The 24,107-nt window shown below is 43.3% G+C and overlaps 1 protein-coding gene across 1 annotated transcript in view; it reads left to right on the top strand.

Moving 5' to 3' along the window:
* The first annotated feature begins 14,924 nt into the window (after positions 1–14,924).
* The window catches only part of pth2r (parathyroid hormone 2 receptor), a 121,071-nt gene continuing 111,888 nt past the window's right edge, over positions 14,925–24,107 (top strand). The window contains exon 1 of the mRNA XM_033024998.1: positions 14,925–15,129. Coding sequence (XP_032880889.1) covers positions 14,925–15,129 — 205 coding nt within the window. The remainder of the gene's footprint in view (positions 15,130–24,107) is intronic.

Genomic DNA, 24,107 nt, shown 5'->3' with positions numbered 1-24,107 from the left:
ATGATCATAGGAGGGTGGGAGCGGAGGGCACGTATTCCCTCAACGTTCCTCCTCATAAAATACAGATCAAACTTCAAACTGGTAAGTTCTCGTTTAATCTTACTATTTTACTTCGGAGTCACGTGAGTGACTACGTGAAGATTTTAAAGCTCTGTGACCTCATGCCGTGGAACGAGTCCATGCTTCACGTCTGCCTTGATTATTGGGAGAAGTATTGTTAACAATTTTTAAAACACCTCCATACAAAACTGTATGATGTTACGAAAAAATAAATTTATTAAATTGAAATCATAGCCCATTGGTTTTTTGGGCAAATTATATTATTGAACATAAGAGTCTTTCTGAAAACGATGATAGATCCAAAACTGGTTTGTTATAAAACCTCTGAAATGTCTTCTCAGATGACCATCCTGCCATCCTGCGGATTTGGTCTATTGGCACCTCCAGATATTTTGCTGCGGATGTTGCTGCAGCCCTGGTGGAGTGAGATTTAAAAACATTAGTGTCTATCCCCGCCATCTTTAAGACATTTTTCAGCCACCTTGAGATAGTCTGGGTCGTCACCCTTTTGTGTGGTTTCTTGTATGAAATCAGCAGAGCCATTTCCTGCCCTCAAATAATTTTTGTGTATTCCATGTATAGTAGGATATGTGTGACTATACACAGGCGTTCGTCATTCGGGTACGCCATAAATTCTATTACTTGCCCCGATGACCCCGGTCTATTTTGTTTTATGAGATCATTAATGACAAACACCAGTTTTTCAGGGCAGATCATCAAGCAGTCCAGCCTCAGTTTGTGTAATGACTGGACTCGTTGTGCAGTAACCAACGCCATCAGCATAACCATCTTCATAGTGAGTTTTTCAAGTGATAATGCTGTAGTAGGCGACCAGCTTCTCAGCATGATCAAAACGACACCCACATCCCAGATTCGGGAGTACCTGGTTTTAGGGGGTTTCGCATTAAATATGCCCCTCATGAGTTTAGTTACCAGGGGGTGCGTTCCCACTGAGTGCCGCTCCGTTCCTAGCGATAAATAATTGGAAAGAGCACTTCTGGCACTATTGATGGTACTGTAGCCTAATCCTTCATCACAATGCAGGCTTGTCAAAAATTCCAATACAGCCGGAATGTCCTTGGCTCTTTGATCAAGGTTGTTATCAAAGCAGTACTTCCCCCATTTTTTGATGTGTCCTAAGTACTGCTTTTTTGTAGACAGTCTTTGAGCTGATATGATCATATTCATAGTTCTGTCTGACAGTCCCATGCCAAGTAGTGGGTCTTTCAGACTCTACAAATCAACAAATTCATACTATTATGGCATGGGTGACTACCCTGTGTTACTGGATGAATTAGTAAATTAGGGCTATGCCTCATAATGGTACATGGTTCTAATACCATTCCCTGTATAACCGAGAACCATGGTTGAGTAGGCCAATCGGGTACTATGAGAATCCCAGATGCCGAATCTTAATGAATTTTCCTTAGTACCCGATTGATGAGGCAGAAAGGAGGAAATGCATAAAAACCCATTTCCCCCAATGCAGAGAGAATGCATCTGTTGCTTCTGCCCCATGGTCTGGTTCCCATGACACATACCTTGGTAGTTGGTGACTCAACCTGAACGCAAAAAGATCAATATCTGGTGTACCATATTTTGCTGTAATTTCAGCAAATACCTTTTTATTCAACATCCATTCCGTGTTTTCCTTAAATTTACGTGACCTGGTGTCTGCCACTGAATTTAGTTTCCCTGGTAGGTATGTAGCCGATATCCAAATATATCTTTGGATACACCATAGCCAAATTGAATTTGCCAATTCATCACAAGATGTCGATATATTTCCACCCATATAATTTATATATGCCACCACAGTGGTATTATCAATTTGTAACCGAACATGCTGGTGCTCAATGCCTGAGCAATATGACTTAAGGCCATAAAAAGCCCCTAACATCTCTAGGTAATTTATACCACGTGTGTTAAGTAAAACTGCCTCCTGTGTCTTCCATCTCCCTCCCCAGCTAGAAACGGAATTAGTGGCTCCCCAACCAATCGGTAAGTTTTGCCAACATTGAAAATGTCGTCTAGATATGCCATATCCTATGGTTATGTTGACCCCATCCAGTTAAATTTCAAATACCGTCTGTGTTCACCTCTAATGGGTACTGTATAGTAAGCATCTTTTAAGTGAATGCTTGCCATATAGCACCCTGTTGACACTAATTCTTAGCAGTGATAAAGGTATCCATCTTAAATGAACATATTGAACAAATGTGTTTAGGGTTGACAGATCAATGATTATCCGGCAACCCCCATCTTTTTTATTTTTAATAAATATGTTAGGTACAAATTCTAATGGCTCATGTATTGTAGGCTCAACTACGCCTATTGTATGCAATCTTTTAGACACTATAGATTGTTCGGCTTCCGTGAGTACGAAGTGCCTTCTGGTGTATGGTCCCTGGAAGGTTATTTTAATGAATAAATTCTATCAGATAACCCTGAATACTGTTTAGAATATATGAGTCTCTTGTGATCTTATTCCATTCTTTCGTATAATATTGCAGCCTCCCTCCAACTCTCGTGCTCCCCTTTATTATAAGAGAACCAGACCCACCTACCTCCATGGTTACTGGTGGTTTTTGAATTATTTCCTTGGTTTCTTTGTAAAGGGGGGCTCTGTTTTTAGAGGTTGTGTTGGAGGTTGAGGCTCCCGCATCTTCCAGGGTGGTCGTCCCTGGCCATACGCTAAAAAAAAAAAAGGCTGCTGCGGGTTGTATCTGGGTTTAGCACTGCCACCGCTAAACGCCTCTCTTCTAGGTGGTCCATATGGTTGGTATCTTTGCCCAAAGTAAGACTTTGCACTAGTCTTAATGAGCCCCAATGTCTTTGATTCCTCATCAAGCTCTTTAACCTGTTTAAATAAATCTTTTCCAAACAATAGGGTTGGAGGTTTGAGGGCTCTCTGTTTGCAAATCACCGCGAACTTCGGGTCTAATGCTGGCTGAATAGCACGCTTCCTCATGCTATTCAGCTCAAATTGGACATTACAGAACAAAGCTAAAGCGTCCTGGTGATCCTTTGTTAATTCTGTTTTCTCCAGGGTGCGGGCAAAGGCTGTGATCCCCGCTGTAAGCCCTTTTAAGGCTTTCTGGATTTTCAAGTCGTGTGTTCGGGTGGCCTTCCCCATATGCATTGGTTCACGCTGGGTACTTGTAGAGAATTACAATTCCCTGGGGGCAGATGTCTAGCCAGAGTCTCTGTAAAGGTTTGTGTTTGTAACTGATGGTCAGACATATAATTTATACTGGCTGCCATCCTAGAATCCAAATCTGCCCCAGTTTGATTTGGTTGAAAAAACTCAGGCCACCATATCAAGCAGTTTTCCTTTCTCCCCTCCTTCAGGGTTATGTAAACCTGTGCCTTGGTCAGGGTCTGACCAAATTTGGTCCTGCCCACTCTCCTCCGAGGAGTAAGAGATATCTTGCGGCCCCACACGGGGTACCGCTGTGGGACTTACCTCTTGCCCACTGTGGCTAGCCTCCATATTTCTGGGACTGCCACCATGGAGGAGCTCCTGTCAGCAACTGCACCAAACGGTCTTTGTGCTCACTGGCACTAGACGTTCTCGGCTGCACCCATTCCTGCAGCCGGTCCGCAGTCTGCTGCTCTCTCCCATATGCCCGCTCTTCCCGTCCCCGGTACTCACGGGCACTGGTTTGCGGACTGTCCTCGTCCCGCAGCCGGCTGCACCGGCCCTTATGTGAACGTTTCCTGGCCGCTTCCGGCTGCTCCATGTAGGTCCACCGCTGTTCCCCCGGTAATCTCGGCACTGGCCGCTAGCGACTGCTCCAAGCCAGACTCGCTTGAGACTGGCATATGGGACGTCTTTTGCTTCGCTTCCCGCCCGGCCGAGAAGTGAATTTTGCCGGTGCGGGAGCGAAGTCGGGCACAGCTGTTTCCTCTCCGGAAGTTTCGCGTGCCGTTGCTGCTGCTGCCGGCTGCCCGCACTGCGCGGTTCTCCCCCGCCAGTTTTCCACAGCCTTCATGGATCCGGTCCATGTCTCCACCTAAAAGGTAAGTGGAAGGAACGCAGAGTCTCTTACCTGCTGCTCCCGACTTTCAAATTCTCCACATGGGGAACGTCGTTCCCCCTGCTGTGACTCGTTGCAATGCGTGTAGCGATATGACACGCATGCGTCGTAAGCGGGGTTCTTCACGTAGTCACTCATGTGACTCCGAAGTAAAACATACAGTATAGTCGTTGGGAGATGGTGCAAACTGCACAGTGGCGCAGCGGTAGAGTTGCTGCCTTAAGGGGCTATCCCACTTGGGTGACCTAATTGGCGAGTTTAGAAGAGTTTGAAAAAAATGACATGTTGAAGACCTCCTTCGACCTCCTTTGACTATGTTGAAGACCAGTTCGACTAGCAATGACTAGCTACGACTAATCCTCCGGAAAATTGGATACTTAATAGTGGAGAGTGAAGACGACCTCCTTCCATCTCCTTCGACCACCCTTCGACTATGATGAAGACTATCTACGACTACCTTCGGCTACCTTCGACCTACTACGACTTAACCTACTAGTAAAAAAAGTATTGATTTTTTCCATGGCGACTGTTTTTTACTCGCGGACATTTTGTTAACATATTGAAAAAAATGCCGCGACCTAGCTGAGGCCTCGAGTACACGGAGACCACTCTCGAGCATGAAGGAGAGTTACAAAGACCTCCTACGACATCGTGTCGACCATGCTGCGAGTATGATTCGAGGGCAAACTCGCCAGAACTCGCGGATTAGGTCGCCCAAGTGGGACAGGCCCTTTACAGCAAAATGCAGGGCCAGAGACCCGGGTTCGATCCCGATTATGGGTGCTGTCTGTTTGGAGTTTGTACGTGGGTTTTCTCCGAGATCTTCGGTTTCCTCCCACGCTCCAAAGACGTACAGGTTTGTGGGTTAATTGGCTTGGTTAATTGGCTTGTAAAAATGTAAACAAATTGTCCAGTATAAAATTGTCCAGTGCTGAGTGATGCTCTACCTAGAGCATTTCAGCGTAGTACATCCAGATCCAGATTCAAACAGTAGCATCAGAGGTAGGAATTGAACCTAGATAAAGAGCTGTGCCCTCCACTGTTTTTCCACCATTTTTTGTTTGTTATTTCACATAACCAACTAGTGTGCCACCGTGCCACACTTTAGATTTAAATTAAGATACAACCTAAACCATTGGCAAGCTATCGCTCATTCTACACGAATATACGAATATTATATTTTATTCTTCGACACTTTTTAGTCTTGTTTGAAAATACTCGCATGAAACACCAAGAGCCAGTTTATAAAGCAACGTGTTATTATTTATCATTGCTAGGTTAATGCACTACAATTCTTCGCAAAGCCATCAAAATCACAGAAACGGTTGTCTGACCATTCATCCTGTCCTCCCCAAAGCAAAACACGATACCTTCTGGAAATCTGTAGTAAAAAAAAAATCAATGATGGAAATACTCAGGAGATCAGGCAGCAACTTTGGAGAGAGGTCATATGAAAGTTCATTGAGCTACTGTAAATTGTTAATTTTGTTTCTCTGTCCAGAGATGTTTCCTGGCCTCGATACTGATTTCAGCTTTTAGCCAGACAGCGGTCCAAGATTCAACCAAACTGTTTGAAGCCTTGATATTATCTCAAGGTAGAATTCCATCCATGCATCTGTCACATTGGCCCTTGATAATAATTATTGCACTTTTATGCCCTTCCCGGGTCGCCATGCGGTAAGATTTCAGAAAAGACTTTCGAGGATGTTGCAAGGACTAGAGGGTATGAGCTATAGGGAGAGATTGAGTAGGCTGGGTCTCTATTTCATGGAGCACAGGAGGATAAGGGATGATCTTATAGAGGTATATAAGATCATGACAAAAATAGATCGGGTAGATGCACGGAATCTTTTACCCAGAGTAGGGGAATCAAGGACCAGAGAACATTACAGTAGGTTCAAGGTGAAGGGGAAAAGATTTAATAGGAATCCAAGGGGTAACTTTTTCACACATAGGGTGGTGGGGTTGGAACAAACTGCCAGAGAAGGTAGTTGATGCAGGGATTATTCCAACGTTCAAGGAAATATTAGACAGGCACATGGATAGGACATGTTTGGAGGGATATGGACCAAGCGCAGGCAGGTAGGGAATAGTGTAGCTGGGACATGGTTACCGATGTGGGCAAGTTGGCCCGAAGGGCCTGTTTCCACACTGTGTCACTCTATGACAGTCATCTATTTTCTGCATCTTCCCATCAAATGAATTTCCAATCATTTGATTCTTTAATTTTTAAGTCGGCTCCTTTATAATTGATTGTCAATTGCTAAAACAAACTGTTTTTGTATCTTAGTCCTCATGCTCAAATATATACCTCCTACAGATTTCAGTATTGGAGGATATTACTTGACTATCTTTAAGTAGCAGCTATATATGTCAACTTCTTCTTGTGTGCTGTATCTACAGCATGCAAATTAACTGTTATTATTCTGACTATCTTCTTTGCTTAGCTGACAGTTCACCACCATTGATTAGTATATTTACCTTTTTCAACTGTATGCAATAGGGAATAATAATAATATAACTTTAGTATTGAATACACAAAAGCATGATACGTGCTGAATATTGCTATTAAGATTGCAATTTTTTGAACACTGGAAATTAAGAATATGAGAGTGAAGAAACAAATGAATTGGGAAAAGATTGATACTCACAGAGTCTCCAATGAGGTAGATTGTAGCTCAGGATCACTCTCTAGTTGGTGATAGAATGGTTCAGTTGCAAGATAATAGCTGGGAAGAAACTGTCCCACCAGATTCAATTGGTTTACCTGTAAAGGATTTTTATCAGGATGCATCACAGCTCGGTTGGGGTACTGCTCCATCCAAGAACGTAATAAATTGTAGCGAATTGTGGACGCAGCCCAGACCATCACACAAACCAACCTTCCCAATTCCTCCGTCTACATTGCATCTGCGCCCAAGATGAGGTGTTCCATAACAGGACATCCGAGGTGTCCTCATTCTTTACAGTTCCCCTCCTCCATCATAGATAAGGCCATCACAAGTGTTTCCTCGGTCCCCTGCAGCTCTGCCCTTGCTCCTCATCCCCCTAGTCACAACAGGGACAGAGTTCCCATAGTCCTTATCTTTCACCCCATCAGCCATCGCATACATAACATAATCTTCTTATAACATAATCATAAGGGCCCTGGTGAGACCACACCTGGAGTATTGTGTGCAGTTTTGGTCTCCTAGTTTGAGGAAGGGGATTCTTGCTATTGAGGGAGTGCATCGTAGGTTCACCAGGTTAATTCCCAGGATGGCGGGAGTGACATATCATGAAAAAATGGATCGACTGGGCTTATATTAACTGGAATTTAGAAGGATGAGAGGGCATCGTATAGAAACATATAAAATTCTTAAGGGGTTGAACAGGCTAGATGCAGGAAACATGTTCCCGATGTTGGGGGAGTCCAGAACCAGGGGTCACAGTTTAAGAATAAGGGGTAGGCCATTTAGGATTGAAATGAGGAAACACTTTATCACCCAGAGAGTTGTGAATCTGTGGAATTCTCTGCCACAGAAGGCAGTGGAGGCCAAATTACTGGATGTTTTCAAGAGAGAGTTAGATATAGCTCTTAGGGCTAAAGGAATCAAAGGATATGGGGAGAAGGCAGGAATGGGGTACTGATTGAGGATGATTTAGGATGGTGGCTCCGTATGATGGCAGCCTCGCCAACAGCCTGCCTCATCCTTTTCTTCTTTTGTTGCTCCTAGTCTGTTGCTAAATTATGTTTAGTGTATCTTTAGTTTTGTATTATGTGGAGAGTGGGGGGACGGGGAATTTATTTAAAATCTCTTTCCACGACCGAGATGCAACTTTTTCCGTATCGTATCTCCGTCCGCACTGCGGCCTAACATCGTGGAGCTGGCAGTCCCTTTGCTGGGGATCGACTTAAGGAGATCCAACCACGGCAGCCTGCGCACTTAACACCGTGGTGCTTGCGATTCCTTGTCAGGGATCGACGGGAGCTCCAACCACGGGAGCCTGCAGTCTTCACATCGTGGAATTCGCAGTCCCTTGGTTCGGGATTGACTCCGGGAGCTCCAACCGCAGGAGATTCGATCGCTGGCTGCGTGAGCTTCGATCGCCCCGACTGCGGATGGTTCGACTGCCCTGTCTGTGGAAGAATAAGGAGGGAAGAAGATAAGACGTCATTGCCTTCCATCACAAATCAAATTCCTTGTATGTTTTTACATACTTGGCTAATAAATTAATTAATTTAATTAATTAATTACATATTGAATGGCGGTGCTGGCTCGAAGTTCCGAATGGCCTACTCCTGCACCTGTTTTCTATGTTAACCCTCAGATATTTTCATCGCCTCTGATGGGATCCCACCACTAGCCACATCTTCCCATCTCCTCTCCTGTCTGCCTTCCACAGAGACAGTTCCCTCCGTAACTCCCTGGTTAACTCATCCCTTCCCACCCAAACCACCCCCTCCACAGGTACCTTCCCCTGCAACTGCAGGAGATGCAACACCTGTCACTATACCTCCTCCCTCGACTCTGTCCAGGGACCCCGACAGTCCTTTCAGGTTAGGCAGAGGTTCACTTGCACCTCCTCCAACCTCGTCTACTGTATCCGTTGTTCAAGATGTGGACTCTTATACATTGGCGAGACCAAACGCAGACTGGGCGATCGTTTCACGGAACACCTTTGCTCAGTCTGGACCAACCTGATCTCCCGGTTGCTAATCACTTCAATTTTCCTTCTGATTCCCACACAGACCTATCTGTCCTAGTGTACACACCCTCTGTCCTAGGTCTCCTCCATTGTCAGAGTGAGGCTGAATGCAAATTGGAGGAACAGCATCTCATATTTTGCTTGGGCAGCTTACAGCCCAGTGGTACGAATATTGATTTATCTCACTTCAGGTAGCCCCGCATTCCCTCTCTCTCCGCCCTCCCCCACCCTAGCCACACCAGGTTCTCGTTCTCACCAGCTGCCACTTACAATGACCTGGTTCCTTTATCATTGTTATGTTTTTTATTTCTTTCATTCATTTGTTCTACATCTCTCTACATCATCATTTATATCTCTCGTGACTTTCAGTCTGAAGAAGGGTCTCAACCTGAGACGTCACCCATTCCTTCTCTCCAGAGACGCTGCCTGTCCTGCTGAGTTACTCCATTATATTGTGTCTGTCTCCCTTCTATTGACTCCATTCATACCTCACGCTGCCTCGGCAAGGCCAGCAGCATAATCAAGGATGAGTCACACTCTGGCCACTCCCTCTTCTCCCCTCTCCCATCAGGTAAAAGGTATAGAAGTGTGAAAACACACACTCCAGATTCAGGGGCAGTTTCTTCCCAGCTGTTATCAAGCAACTGAATCATCCTACCACAACCAGAGAGCAGTGCTGAACTACTGTCTACCTCTTTGATGGCTCTCGGACTATCCTTGACCAGACTTTGCAGGCTCTACCTTGCACTAAACGTTATTCCCTTATCATGACGAAACACAAGCTGCTTGATAGAAACATTATAAACTGAAAGAAAGAAGTCAACAGAAATGTGTAAATTAAAGGGATTAGAAGGTTTTAAGGAACACCTTTAAGCTTGCTTCACACTCACAAGGTGATCAAAGTCAGAAAGCAAATACGAGAGGTTTCACTGCATTTCTGCCTTCTTCTGGCACATTTTACCGCAGTAAGGCAGTCAAGAAATACAAACTGCACAATCTGATGGAATAAAAACGGCTGCTTTATTCCCTTCATCATCTATCTATACACTGTAAATGCCTTGATTGTAATCATGTATTGTCTTTCTGCTGACTGGTTAGCACACAACAAAAGCTTTTTACTGTACCGGTACATGTGACAATAAACTCAACTGAGTTGCAGCAAGTAAGGGTTTCATTGTTCCAGTTCGTATCTGGTGCATATCATAAATGAGCACTCCTGACAATTGACTCTGAACCGGTTGTTTCCTTAAAACCTTCCAATCCCTTTAATTTACTCAGCTACTCAGTTTCCATAAATCTTTTAAGTGGAGAGTTCCAAAGATTTACCACACTCGGGGTGAAAAGATCAGGTAGAGTCTTTTGCCCAGAGTATGGAAATCAAGGACCAGAGGTTTAAGGTGAAGGGGAAAAGATTTAAATGGAATCTGAGGGGTAACTTTTTCACACAAAGGGTGGTGGGTGTATGGAACGAGCTGCTGGATGAGATAGCTGAGGCAGGGACTATTGCAACTAACAGTTAGACAGATTTGGAGGGATATGGGCCAAATGTAGGCAGGTGGGACTTGTGTAGCTGGGACATGTTGGCCGGTTTGTGCAAGTTGGGCTGAAGCTGTATCACTCTGACTCTATGATTCTAAATGGTCTTCAATCTGACCTTACCATTGTTTCTCTTTCCACATATTCTACTTGACCTGCGGAGTGTTTCTAACACTTTTTGTTTTTATTTCAATTATATGTTTTCCTTTAATTTTCATTGACAGTAGGCGGAGAAATGGCAATTACATTATTTTTTACAATAATAGAAATGGTTTTCTCTGTAGTGTATTACCATCCGATTAATGATGTTCTTTCAATTTTGATTGAATTGTACTGTATTGGAGAACCGGGTCCATGAGTTTCCCAATGTTTGGAATTGGGATGAGAACTGGCAGCTCTGGATAATTGCATTGTCTCCCTTTCCCTGATCATGGTCACTGAGGCTAAGTTCCAATGCCCTGTCACTAAGCTCCTCCTTTATGTATACAAAGCTCTTAACGGGCTTGCCCCCACCTACATCAGAAATCTGCTAACCAACCATACTACCTCCAGGTCACTCAGGTTGGCCGACTTGGGGTTACTGTCCATCTCGCGGTCCAGGCATAAGCTCAGGGGCGACCGTGTTTTTGCGGTTGCAGCTTCTAGACTATGGAACAGCATCCCTCTTCCCATCAGAACTGCCCCTCCATCGACTCTTTTAAGTCTAGGCTTAAAACTTATTTTTACTCACAAGCGTTTCTTGAGGTGCTCTGAGGGAGCGCTGTATATATGTATTTGTGTATGTATTGTTAGATCTATGTACCATTGTATGTAGTACGTTAGTACCTGCACTGATGTAAAGCACTTTGGTCAATGAGAGTTGTTTTTAAATGTGCTATAGAAATAAAATTGACTTGACTATTCAACAACAAAGATGGTATATAAATTCCTAAAACCTGATCAGTACAAAGAGTTATTCACAAACTCTCTCCAGAATACTTCACCCTCACCATTAAATTTCCAAACATCTAAATTTGATTTTCCATGATATTTGTGTAGCTAGAATAGTGTGATCAAATCATCACCTTCTTATTCACCTGTGGTGCTCTCAGCCCCATCAATATCTAACATCCATCCCATGGATGGGACGGCTAATCAAGACGATGTTGAAAATGTTGATGGAAGATGCATGTGTAGAGACAAAAGAGGAGCTTGCCAGCTGCACGGAGGACAGAGATGTGTGGTGCGTCTGTCACCGTGCCCGTCGGAAACCAGCACCACTGCGTCGCTAATGTTTTCAATGATTTAATAATAATAATAATAATAATAATAATAATAATAATAATAATAATAATAATAATAATAATAATAATAATAATAATAATAATAATAATCCCATGTTGTTCATTTCTACGACTAGGGTCTTGACATCGAAGATAGACACAAAAAGCTGGAGTAACTCAGCAGGTCAGACAGAATCTCTGGAGGAAAGGAAAAATGACATTTCGACTCTTCTTCAGAGTTTGAAGAAGAGTCTCGACCTGAAACGTCACCTATTCCTTTTCTCCAGAGATGCTGTCTGACCCGCTGAGTCACTCCAGCATTTTGTGTCTATCTTCGGTTTGAACCAGCATCTGCAGTTCCTTCCTACACATGGTCTTGGCATCTTCTCCTTTAAACGACTATGGTAGTTTGGTCATTTATTGGTATCTCTTGTTGGACAATATGACGCATCATCAGGTGTTGTTAACCTCGAACAAAAATGTACACTAATCCCAAAAAATGCTGGTTTGGAAAAATATTTGCTTTATAACTCTATCCCCATCCTCAATCCCCAAAATGTGAAAGTGGATACATATTGTCTTGAAATTTGAGACCATCACCCCAGCTTTCTCCAATGCGTCCATTTTTTCACTTTACCACATATCCCATTCCTTCTGTTTTTCACTGCCATCACTTTCAATCCAAATCATTCTCTAGCTTCTCTCCAGCAAGCTCTCCATCACTTGGATTTAGTCCTTGAAACCCACTACTTCTGCTCCCTTGACCAATAAACCACAGGAAACCGACTTTCCCTCCCTGTCCTCATTGCGTGTTGAAACAATGTTTCATCTTCTCATCTCATGGAGCCATGGAGAGTCCTGAACACTGCAGTGGAGGAAGTGGTGCAGTTTCACACTCAATTTTATAAAGGTTGCAAATCACAACAAATAGAAACTTAATCAGCCCCGACACAATGTAATACATTGGCATTGCACTGTTAGATTGTTTTCCTTCTGTTTATTCACTCTCTCTCTCTCTGCTCTGACACCACCCCTTTGCCATCAGTACCTGCTTCTCTAAAAATCCTTGACTATGTTGTGCTAGACATTTTTGAACTGATGAATGGGATTGTCCTTGCCTGGCTGCACTCTTACTCTGCAATATCCACTTCTGCAGTTAAATAGGTTTAGAGGGATATGGGCCTTTTCCTTTTCTACAGAGATGCTGCCTGGCCTGCCCGCTGAGTTAATCCAGCTTTTAGTGTCTTTGTTAGATTTTTAAAAACACCACCTGTAGACCTCACTGCAAACCAAACAATATCCTGTCATGAAATATATTATCATTTCTTCAGGGCTGCTCAACCAAATACCTGAGTTCATTTTGTCACCATGACAACAGTCCTTTAACAAGACAGCTCATCACCACCTTCAGAACAATATATTTAGCAAGAAAACACCATTTGCTTGATTTCCCCATTTGTACTATTTTCCAGTAGATGGTGCTCTAACCATTTGAAACACAGTGGTCGAACAATTGAAATGCTCCCAGATTCCTCCATAACAACAAGCAAACATGCCCTGCAATGCACCATAAGGAGCAGTGCATGAGGCTGGAGTAACTTAGCGGGACAGGCAGCATCTCTGGATAGATGGAATGCGTGACATTTTGTTTCGATATGACTGGCCCAGGTTAGACATATCTGAAAAAGGGTCTCGACCTGAAACATCACCCATTCCTTCTCTCCAGAGATGCTGCCTGACCCGTTGAGTTACACCAGCTTTTTGTGTCTTTCTTAAACATATCCATTGCCAGGCGTGTGATCGGGCTGTGGACCATAGAGGTGAGGATGGTGTTCCCACATGTGATCAGACAGGAATTGAGGTAGGATTAGACATAGAACTGGGCCAATGTCTGGGGTGAGTGCTTACCCACTCAAATGTGGAAGAATTTCAAAGTAGTCAGAAGAGTATGACAAGGAGAGTACTTATACATAGACCTCACTGCAAGACAATGAATGGCTTAGACTCCACAGCAGCAGACTGAACCAAACACAACACCAGGCAAGTCATTAAGCTGGAAAGAGTGCAGAGAAGATTTATGAGGATATTGCTGGGACTTGAAGGCTTGAGCTATTTGGAAATGTTGGGTTGGTGAGGGCTTTATTCCTTGCAGAGCAGGAGCGTGGGAGGTGATCTTATGGAGGTGTATAACATCATAAGGGGAATAGTATGGTGAATATACAGAGTCTTTCACCCAGGATAGGGAGTCAAGAACCAGATATTGGTTTAAAGTCAAAGGGGCAAGATTTTGTAGGAACTTAAAGGGCAAAAATTTCGCTCAGAGGGTACATGGAATAAGCTGCCAGAGGAGGTTGTTGAAGCAGGTACTCATTTTTATTAGAAGCAATGTACAATAATATAAAACATGAATAACATATTACATTTTGTGTACAACTTCTTATTTTAAATTTAATAGTAAGAAAAAAGTGAGAAAAGCAAGGAACAGAAAGAAAGAGAATATTATATAAAGTAGTGATATTGTTAGTTCGTGAACAAATAGAGAAAAAGAGCCCATAAAGCTGTAACACCCAAGAGAGAAAACAAAAAGGAGAGATGATACAAGAAAAAAAGAGTAGTGAAGAGAAAAAGGAAAAAGAAAAAAAAAGAGAAGTTGAAAGGGAAATACCAGCTTCGTATCTTTACCCACCCTTCACCCGGTTCTGAAACAGTTAATTTCTAAGGTTGTGTTGCACCACATGCTTGTAATAAGTCGATAAAGGGAGACCAAATCTTTAAGAATTGGTCTGATTTGCCTGATAGGACGAATCTCATATCTTCAAGATGTAACATTTCGGACATATTTGAAATCCACATCTTGAGCGTTGGTGTGGGTGCGTTTTTCCAGAATGTAAGTATAAGTTTTTTTGCCATTATTAGGCCATAATTAAGAAGACACTTTTGAAATGAAGTCAGCTTCCATTGATCCGAAAATAATCAGTTCTGTATTGGGGTTCAATTTTATTTTAAATAATTTTGTGACGATTCCAAAAATTTCATTCCAAAATTTATGAAGTTTTATGCAAGAGACAAAAGAGTGTACTATAGTAGCATTTTGCTTCGGAGTCACGTGAGTGACTACGTGAAGACCCCGTCCAGCATGCATGCGCGACATAGTGTCTCACGCAGTGCACAGCGACGGACAGGAATACGAGCTCTCCCGCAACAATTCGAAAACGGACCTTCAGGTAAGCAAATCTTACTCTGAGGACATGGTGTTTTCGAAACCCTGTTCTGCTTTATTTTAAATAGGAACATAACAGGGAAACACCAAGGAAGGTCGTTCCCACGTCGGGCTGCTATGGACCAGGAGGATTCCAGCAGTGGGGGGCGACCGGCAGCACCTGGACTGCACACGCTGCGGTCTTCAGTCACCGACAGCATAGCTCAAGGGAACGTTGGCGACCAACTGCAGCGGGCTGGTGGTAAGGCACAACGGATGTCGGACCGGCCGGTTCACTCAGAAGAGCCCGGCACAGTAGACTCCCACCTGAGAGCGGCTAAAGGTGACCGTTTCAAGCCTTATGGAAAGGCTCATGGAGCAAAAGCTCCAGCGAGACTTGTTTCGGGAGCTGGGGCAAGCTCGCCAAGGGAGCACAGACACTCCCGCTCCAGTGCACTAACAGCACTGGCCATCGCATCTCCCTCAACAGAGGGGAGCGTTGGTGACCAGGGCTGGGCTGGTCAAGAAGAGGGGTCACTGGCTGAACAAAATCGGGAGTATGCTTGAGGTACAGGACCAGGAAGAGCTGCTGGGTGTGGTGAACCGCTACGTGGCAACACAACGAGCGGGACGGCCGTTACAGCCTAAACTGGCGGCCAGCTTACTACCTGTCCTTCAAACCTCTCCAAGACAGGTAGTCATTGAGGCGTTGGACTTATTCACGCCTCCCCCAAAATTGCATTTGCTCAATCTGCCTGCCATTACAGGGGGTACATTGAGCAGGGTATTTAAACCCAAAAAACTTAAAATTTCAAAAAATGTAGATACCCCTGACGTCGTCTATCACTTCACATGCTCATTCCATGGACAGGGTTGACATGACAAAACACCCTGGCTCTACTGTGCAACACAGTATGTGATTGGCAACCTCGGGAAGGAGGTCATAAAACCTGCCCTCAACCTCAAAAATTCGCAGGACTGTGTAGAACGCCGACCTCAGAACCACAGATCCTGCTATTTGGCAAAGAATTACCAAATCAAGCCTAAAATCTGGACAAAGAATCCAAGACATTTTGGCCTCATGAGGGCAGGACCTGGAATGAGCAAACCACTCAAAAACCTCTACGCATCCACCAGTAGTCGTCTACTTCATGGTACTGGTGAAAGCTCGGGGCCCGCATACCGTCCCCGCAAGTCTTTCAGGACAGGACCCAGAGCGGGCCCAATGGAAAACGTGCCATCCCCCAACAACACCACCCCGACAGACAAGGAACCAGAAACCGAAGAAATGAACACACCACTAAACAACAGTGGAGGTAGGTGAGTATGGTTCCTACCATCACATAAAAGGTGAGGGGATTGTGCTAACAGGGAGGGGGGGGGGGGGGGGGGGGGGGGGGGGGGCGGCGAACCACACCTGGTTTTGGAAGCATGAAGAACTATCACACTTGGTAGTTATATACCAAAAGTATTCAAGGACAAAATTGAATTTAAGAAAAACTTGCCACCAGTTCAGCATGCACCCCAAAGGGGTTTTACCCTCTCACTAAAAAGGAAACATGAGGGACAAGCTGAACTGGAGAAGACATACAAAGGGGTCATAAAGAAGTCTAAATATAAACCTTTGGAACCCGTATTAAATTTACCAAAAAAACAAAAAAGATGGTGAATGTCGCACCATCATTTACTTAACCACATTGAATACTTTCACCAGGTATACACACTTTAATGGAAATTGTAACTGCCAAACATGGATTTCCTAAGGATACTTTATGGTAGGCATCGATTTAAAAGATGCATACTATTCAGTACCCATTCATAAAGATCATCGGAGATACCTAAAATTTACCTGCATAGGGTAACTATGGCAGTATAAATTATTAACTAATGGGCTAAATATGAGCCAAAACTGTTTTTCCAAGATATTCAAACCAGCCCTGACACTATTAAGGAAACATATTGTCATGGCATATCTCGATGATATTTAACAACAGACAAAACCATGGAATTAGCTAAATCAGCAGCATTAGCTACTAAAAACCTATTTAGCCTGGGCTCTGTCATACAATCCAGATAAATCTACGTTGACACCATCCACAACTATGGACTATCTGGTATTCAATTAACTCAGTCCACATGTCTATTACATTGCCAAAAGGGAAATCAGCATAATTGACACAAACCTGTAACAAATTAATGGTTAACAATCAACCAACCATTCGACTAAAGTGGCAAGAGTAATTGGGAAATTAGTAGCAGCATTACCAGCTACTTAACTTGGACCTTTCCATTAGAGCTAAGGTGCTAGCGTTTAAACAAAATAACCCATATCCAGAACAGGTGGTAAATGGACTAATCTAGAGTCATCACCAATACAGACACTGGACATAAAACCTAGTTGGAAATGTTGGGTGCGTTCTATGGGTTAAAAGCATATTGTTCAATAGTGCACCATTTTGCATGTTCGTTTATAATTTGACAATATCACAGTGGTGGCCTATACTAAACCACATGGGCAGAATAAAATCGATATCATGTGACAATTTGATTAACACAATTTGGTAATGGTATGTCGTCAAACATATTTGGCTATCAGCAACTTACCTACCAGGTGAGCTAAATACTGTGGCAGACATGTTAAACCAAAGTATTTGCTGAAATTACAAAGCAATATGGAACATCAGATATCGATTTCTTTGCATTCCGACTGAATCACCACGTACCGATATATGTTGCATGGGAACCAGACCTTGAGGCAGCGGCGATGGATACATTCTCGCTGAACTGGGGGGGGGGGGGGAACTAATCTCTATGTTTTCTCCCCTTTTCTGCCTCATCAGTCAGGTACTACGCAAAATACAGATGAATTTTGCTTCGGACTTTAGTTAGTACCCGACTGGCCTACACAGCCATGGTTCCCAGTGATCCTTGAGGTCATTGAAACCCATGACCATTCCCCACGGACCAGATCTACTGATCCACCCTGTATCAGGCGTAAGTCACCCATGCCATGACAGAATAAGCCTACTGGGTTGCAGATTCCAAAAAGACCTTTTGATGGAGCTGGGATTGTCAAATAGAACCATGAACACGATGACAGCATCTCACCGACTTTCCACCAAGAAACAATATCTCTCCAGTATGATGAAGGTCTGAACTATAGCACTATCAAATGTGCCAGAAGTGCACTGTCAGCCTATCTAAGACAGGCACCAAGGGAAACAGGCCATAGGTCTCGTCCACTGGTGGCCAAATTAATGAGAGGTACCTTCTATTCAAAATCCCTAGACCTATATATACTAAGATCTGGGATGTCAGTGTTGTCCTGACATACCTAAGGGATGGCCACCAGCCAGATTCCTTACTCTGAAAACAGCTACCCTGTATACGGCCATGCTGATGGCTTAGTCTCAGCATTAGGGTCCAGTCTTTTACCTACTCAGACTGGACAATATGGTCATAACATCAGACCAAATAACATTCACCATTCAGGAGCTGGTAAAACTGAGCAGACCAGCTACTTCGGGACTCATTATGGAATTCCGGGCATACCCACCTGACCACCATTATATGTCGTGACACCTTCTACAATATATCAACACAACCTAAAATTCCCGAGGGAGACAAAATGGGTCAGCCACAAAAAAGCCACTGGGTCAGGGTACCGAGTCAAACCATCGCTAGATGGCTCAAACAGGTATTGGGAGCTGCTGGAGTGGATACCGATATTTACACACCTCACTCCACCAGAGCAGCATCCACGTCGGTGGCTAACAGTATGGATGTGCCACTGGACCTAACCTGGTAACAGCGGGGTGGTCCATGGGAAGAACTTTCAAACATTCTACAACAAGCCATTAAAACCTGTTTCACTTGCAGAGAGAATTTTAGACGCTGCAAAAAATATATAATTTAGCCCGGGGGAGCATTAATTTCTTTCTTATTATTTTCAAATAATACCATTGTTGTTTTACAAACAGATTCAGGTTTGATTACGATAACATACATCCTCCCTTGGATGACTTTGGCAGCTAGTGAAGTATGGACTGTTACACGGTTTGAAATCACAGAGCTTTAAAATCTTCACGTAGTCACTCACGTGACTCCGAAGTAAAATAGTAAGATTAAAGGAGAACTTACCAGTTTGAAGTTTGATCTGTATTTTATGAGGAGTTACGATGAGGGATTACGTGCCCTCCGCTCCAACCCTCAATTATAGAGATCAACTGATATCTTAGTTCTCCTTATCTTTACTATGTTTATTTCAATTATTGTGTTTTCTGTGATTCCACACCGCTGCTTTGAAGTATGTCACGCATGCGTGCTGGACGGGGTCTTCACGTAATCCTTCATCGTAACTCCTCATAAAATACAGATCAAATTTCAAACTGGTAAGTTCTCGTTTAATCTTACTATTTTGAGATAAACATTTATCACAGATAGGGGAGACATTGGGAAAAACTATAAAAACTTTTAAAAGACACTTGGACTGGTACATGGATAGGATAAGTTAAGATGGATATGGGCCAAATGTGGGTAAATAGGACTAGCTTAGATGCGGCATCTTGAACGCATGCATGAGTTGGGCCGAAGAGCCTGTTTCTATGACTAACACCAAAACATTTCTCTATTGTTATAGTGAATAACCCTTGCCACCTACAGAGCTCAAATGAGCTTGGTACAAGTGGCATCAAAATTGGCACTCCCCACCATTTGACATCAATGTGCAGGATCAGAGTTCTCCTTGTGTTCATATCATAAACACAGAGCATCTGGTCTGAATTTCCAGAATACACGATGAATACACAAATTGCCCATTCAGGTTTTAGATTAAGTTAACTCATGTAGTGTATAATAGTAAAATGGAAGTTCTGGCTCATTTCCCTCTGCACGTCCTACAACTATTACAAAGAGGTCCCCTTCTTTTAATATGTAAATATGGGGAGCTATGCGTTGTGAATCAAAGTGAGCTTTATTGAGGTAATACAGAGAACAACACACACGCGACTGGGGAGGGTTTTCCCAGGGCTCTATATACCAGGGCACACCCACTAACCACGTGACGACTCCTTCCGCCAAACACAGTCACGTCAGCCCAAGTGCCGAGGGTTCACTCAGTATGTGGCCTAACCACTAGGTGGCACCTCATAAACCCCTTTTAGACTCATTTAGGATGATCTGCACAGTACAGTATTCACATATGCTGTTTCCATGTTGCTGCTTAGATTACTTACCATGCGAAGACATGGAAACATTTTTAAAGCGTACCATTTTCTATGAAAGGATTTTTTGTATATTTTGTTCAGTCCTCGGTTTGGAAAAAACTCAGAATGTATCAGACCATCATCTTTTGAAATGAGCTTAAATTGAACTGCATGGGTGAGGATGAAAATGATTTAACTCGTCAAGTTGAGTTTATTGTCATATGGGTAAGTACGGTAAGGTAAGGGTCATGGAGTCATACAGCATGGAAACAGGCCCTTCAGCTCAAATGGCCCACGCCAACCACCATGCCCCATCTACGTTAGTCCAATCAGCTTGCATTTGGCCCATATCCCTCTAAACTTATCCTATCCATGTATTTGTCTAAATGTTTCTTAAACGTTGCGACAGTACCTGCTCCAAATGCTTCCTCTGACAGCTCATTCCATACACCTACTGCCATTTGTGTAAAAACGTTAACTCTCAGGTTCTTACTAAATCATTCCCCCCTCAAACCTATGTCCTCTGATTCTCAATCCCCGATCTATTCCTCTGATGATTTTATACACTTCTATAAGATCACCCTTCATCTCCTGCACTTCAAGGAATAAAGTCCTAGCCTGCTCAACGTCTCCCTGTAGCTCAGGCCCTCGAGTCCTGGCAACATCCTCGTAAATATTCTCTGCACCCGATCCAGCATGACATCTTTCCTACAACAAGGGAACCAAAACTGAACACAATACTCTAAATGTCACCTCACCAATGTCTTATAGAAGTATAAGATGACCTCCCAACTTCTATACACAATACTCTGGCTGATGAAGGCCAAGGTGCCGAAAAGCTTTTTGACCACCCTATCTACCTGTGACGCCACTTTCAAGGAACTATGTACCCACACTCCGAGGAGCCTCTGTTCTACAACATTCCCAAGGAAACCCGCCATTCACTATGTACGTCCTGTGATTCTCAATCCCCGATCTATTCCTCTGATGATTTTATTTGAGGTGTTTGACTTCCAAAAATGCAACACCTTGCATTTATATGTATTAAACTCCATCAACCATTCCTCAGCCCACCTGCCCAAAAAAATCAAAATTCTGCTGCAATTTTAGACAACCTTTGACAATTGTTCTTTGAAAAATCTGTGACTTTTTGACAAATGTTCACTAAGAACAATGCCACCCAATTTTGTGCCATCTGCAAACTTGCTAATCATGCCTTGTACATTCTCATCCAAATCATTGACATAGATGACAAACAGCACCGAACCCTGAGGCACACCATTAGTCACAGGCCTCCAGTCCAATAAATAACCTCCCACCATAATCTTCTTTTTCCTGCCATGAAGCCAATTTTCTATCCATTCAGCTATCTCTCCTTGGATCGCATGCGATCTAACCTTCCAGAACTGCCTACCAAGCGAAACCTTGTCAAATGCCCAGCTAAAATCCATGTATACAATGCCTACATCTCGGCCCTCATCAACCTTTTTGGTCACATCTCCAGAAAAGCTCAATCAGGTTTGTGAAACACGACCTCCCACGTACATAACCGTGCTGACTATCCCTAATCAGCCCTTGTCCATCTAAATGCATGTATATCCTATCCCTCAGAATACTCTCTGGTGACTTCAACCAACCACAGATGTTAGGCTCACTGGCCTGAAGCTTCCAGGCTTTTCCATGCAGCCCTTCTTAAATAGAGGCACAACATTTGCCACCCTCCAGTCTCCTGGCACCTGTATTTAATAAGGACTCGTAAATCTCAACCCCTGCAATTATCTCTCTAGCTTCCCACAGTATCTTTGGTTATATCTGATCATGCCTGGGAGATTTGTCTACCTTCATATGCATCAGGACCCTCAGCACTTCATTGACCGTAATACTGACTTATCCTCAAGACACCTCCATTGACTCTCACGGTAAAAGCAGAGTAGAATGAATGAATGAATGAATCTCTTTATTGTCATTGCACATGGTACAACAAAATGTAAAAGTCAATCCCACCGGTACTAATCAAGAATCTATCTATCTCTGCCTTAAGAATATCCCTTGACGTGGCCTCCAGTCTTCTGTGGCAAAGAATTCCACAAATTCACCACCCTCTGACTAAAGAAATTCCTCCTCATCTCTTTCCGAAAGGAACGTCCTTTAATACTGAGAAATACTCATTGAGGACCTTACCCATCTCCTGTGGCTCCACACATTGACTGCTTCAATTCCTGAGATTCTCTCTCGGGTTACACTTTTTTCCCTGTATGCACTTATGGGTAAAATCAAAATCTGCTTTGCTGCAGCATCACATGCACACAGACTCAGACAAGGCACACAAAAATATCAAGTATACATAACATTCTACAAGACAGTAAAAAGCAAAAGACTGCATCAAAAAGGACGTTAGTGTAAAGTACAACTAGAAATAAAACAAGTCCATGGTAGTGCAAGAGATGGTCCAGGAGACCTACGTGAGAATGCGAGACACCTACATGAAAATGCTGTTCGTCGACTTTAGCTCAGCATTTAACACCATTATCCCCTCCAAACTGATCACGAAACTCAACGACCTGGGCATCGACCCCTCCCTCTGCAACTGGATATTGGACTTTCTATCCAACAGACCCCAGTCTGTTAGGTTAGACAATGTCACCCCCTGAATCTGAATAATGTTCCATTGCCGAGATAGGGTCAGGTCGGTGCACATCGCTGTGAGAACCTGATAGTTGTAGGTAAGTAGCCGTTCCTGAAACTACTGGGTATGTGACGTCAGGTTTGTGTAACTCCTGCCTGACAGCAGCAACAAGAAGAGAACATGGCCCGATTGATGGGGATTCCTGATGATAGATGCCACGTTCTTGGGGCAGCACCTTATGTAGATGCTTCTGATGGTGAAGAAAGGTCATGTGATAGAAGCAGAATTAGGCCATTTGGCCCATCAATCTACTCCACCATTCAATCGTCATCTATCTCTCCCTCCTAATGCCATTTTCCGACCTTCTCCCCATAAGCCCTGACACCGGTACTAATCAAGAATCTATCTATCTCTGCCTTAAGAATATCCCTTGACGTGGCCTCCACAGCCTTCTGTGGCAAAGAATTCCACAAATTCACCACCCTCTGACTAAAGAAATTCCTCCTCATCTCTTTCCGAAAGGAACGTCCTTTAATACTGAGGCTGTGCCCTCTGGTCCTAGACTCTCCCTCTTGTGGAAACATCCTCCCCACATCCACTCTATCCAGGCCTTTCGCTATTCGGTAAGCTGTGCCAGTGATGGGCTGGGCGGAGGCCACCACTCTCTGCAGCCTACAGAATTACTGTACTAGGTCATTATGCAACCAATCAGGATATATTTTTTTAAAAGGCAGCCAGCATCATCAGAGAGCCAGACCACCCTGGCCACACGCACATTTCACCACTGCCATCGGGAAGAAGGTACAGGAGCCTGAAAGCTGTAACGACCAGGTTCCAGAACAACTTCTTCCCTACAGCCATCAGGCTATTAAACACTCCAACCTCAAATAAGCTCTGAACTACGTAGACTATTATTGTTATTATTGCACTATTATTGTTTGTTTGATTTTTATGTGTGTGTCCATCATGTGATTGTATGTGTGTATATATATGTGTGTGTGTGTACACATATATATATTTGTATATAATTGTACATATATATACACACACACACACACACATATATATATATACACATATATTTACATATATACAGATCTGTATATATGTTTACATATTTACATATAACAGATCTATATATATGTCTATATATATATATATAGACATATATCCGTATATATGTAAATATGTGTACATATACACACACTGAACTTTCTTTGCTCATTTATGACATTGTTTACAATGTACTATGTTTACATATTATGTTGTGCTGCTGCAAGTAAGAATTTCATTGTTCCATCTGGGACTCTTGCATCTGTGGAGGTTTGTTAGAGTGTTCAGTGACATGCCAAATTTCTTTAAACTTTGAAGAAAGGTTCTTTGTGATTATACCTTTGTGCTGGCCAAGGACAAGTTGTCCAAGATGTTAATGTCCAGGAATTCAAAGCTGCAAAATCTCTCCACTGCAGACCCATCTATAAAAACTTACAA

Source organism: Amblyraja radiata, chromosome 7 (assembly GCF_010909765.2).
Source record: "Amblyraja radiata isolate CabotCenter1 chromosome 7, sAmbRad1.1.pri, whole genome shotgun sequence".
NCBI lineage: Eukaryota > Metazoa > Chordata > Chondrichthyes > Rajiformes > Rajidae > Amblyraja > Amblyraja radiata.
The sequence above is the reverse complement of the archived record's forward strand: the minus strand, read 5'-3'. Positions and strand labels throughout refer to the sequence as shown.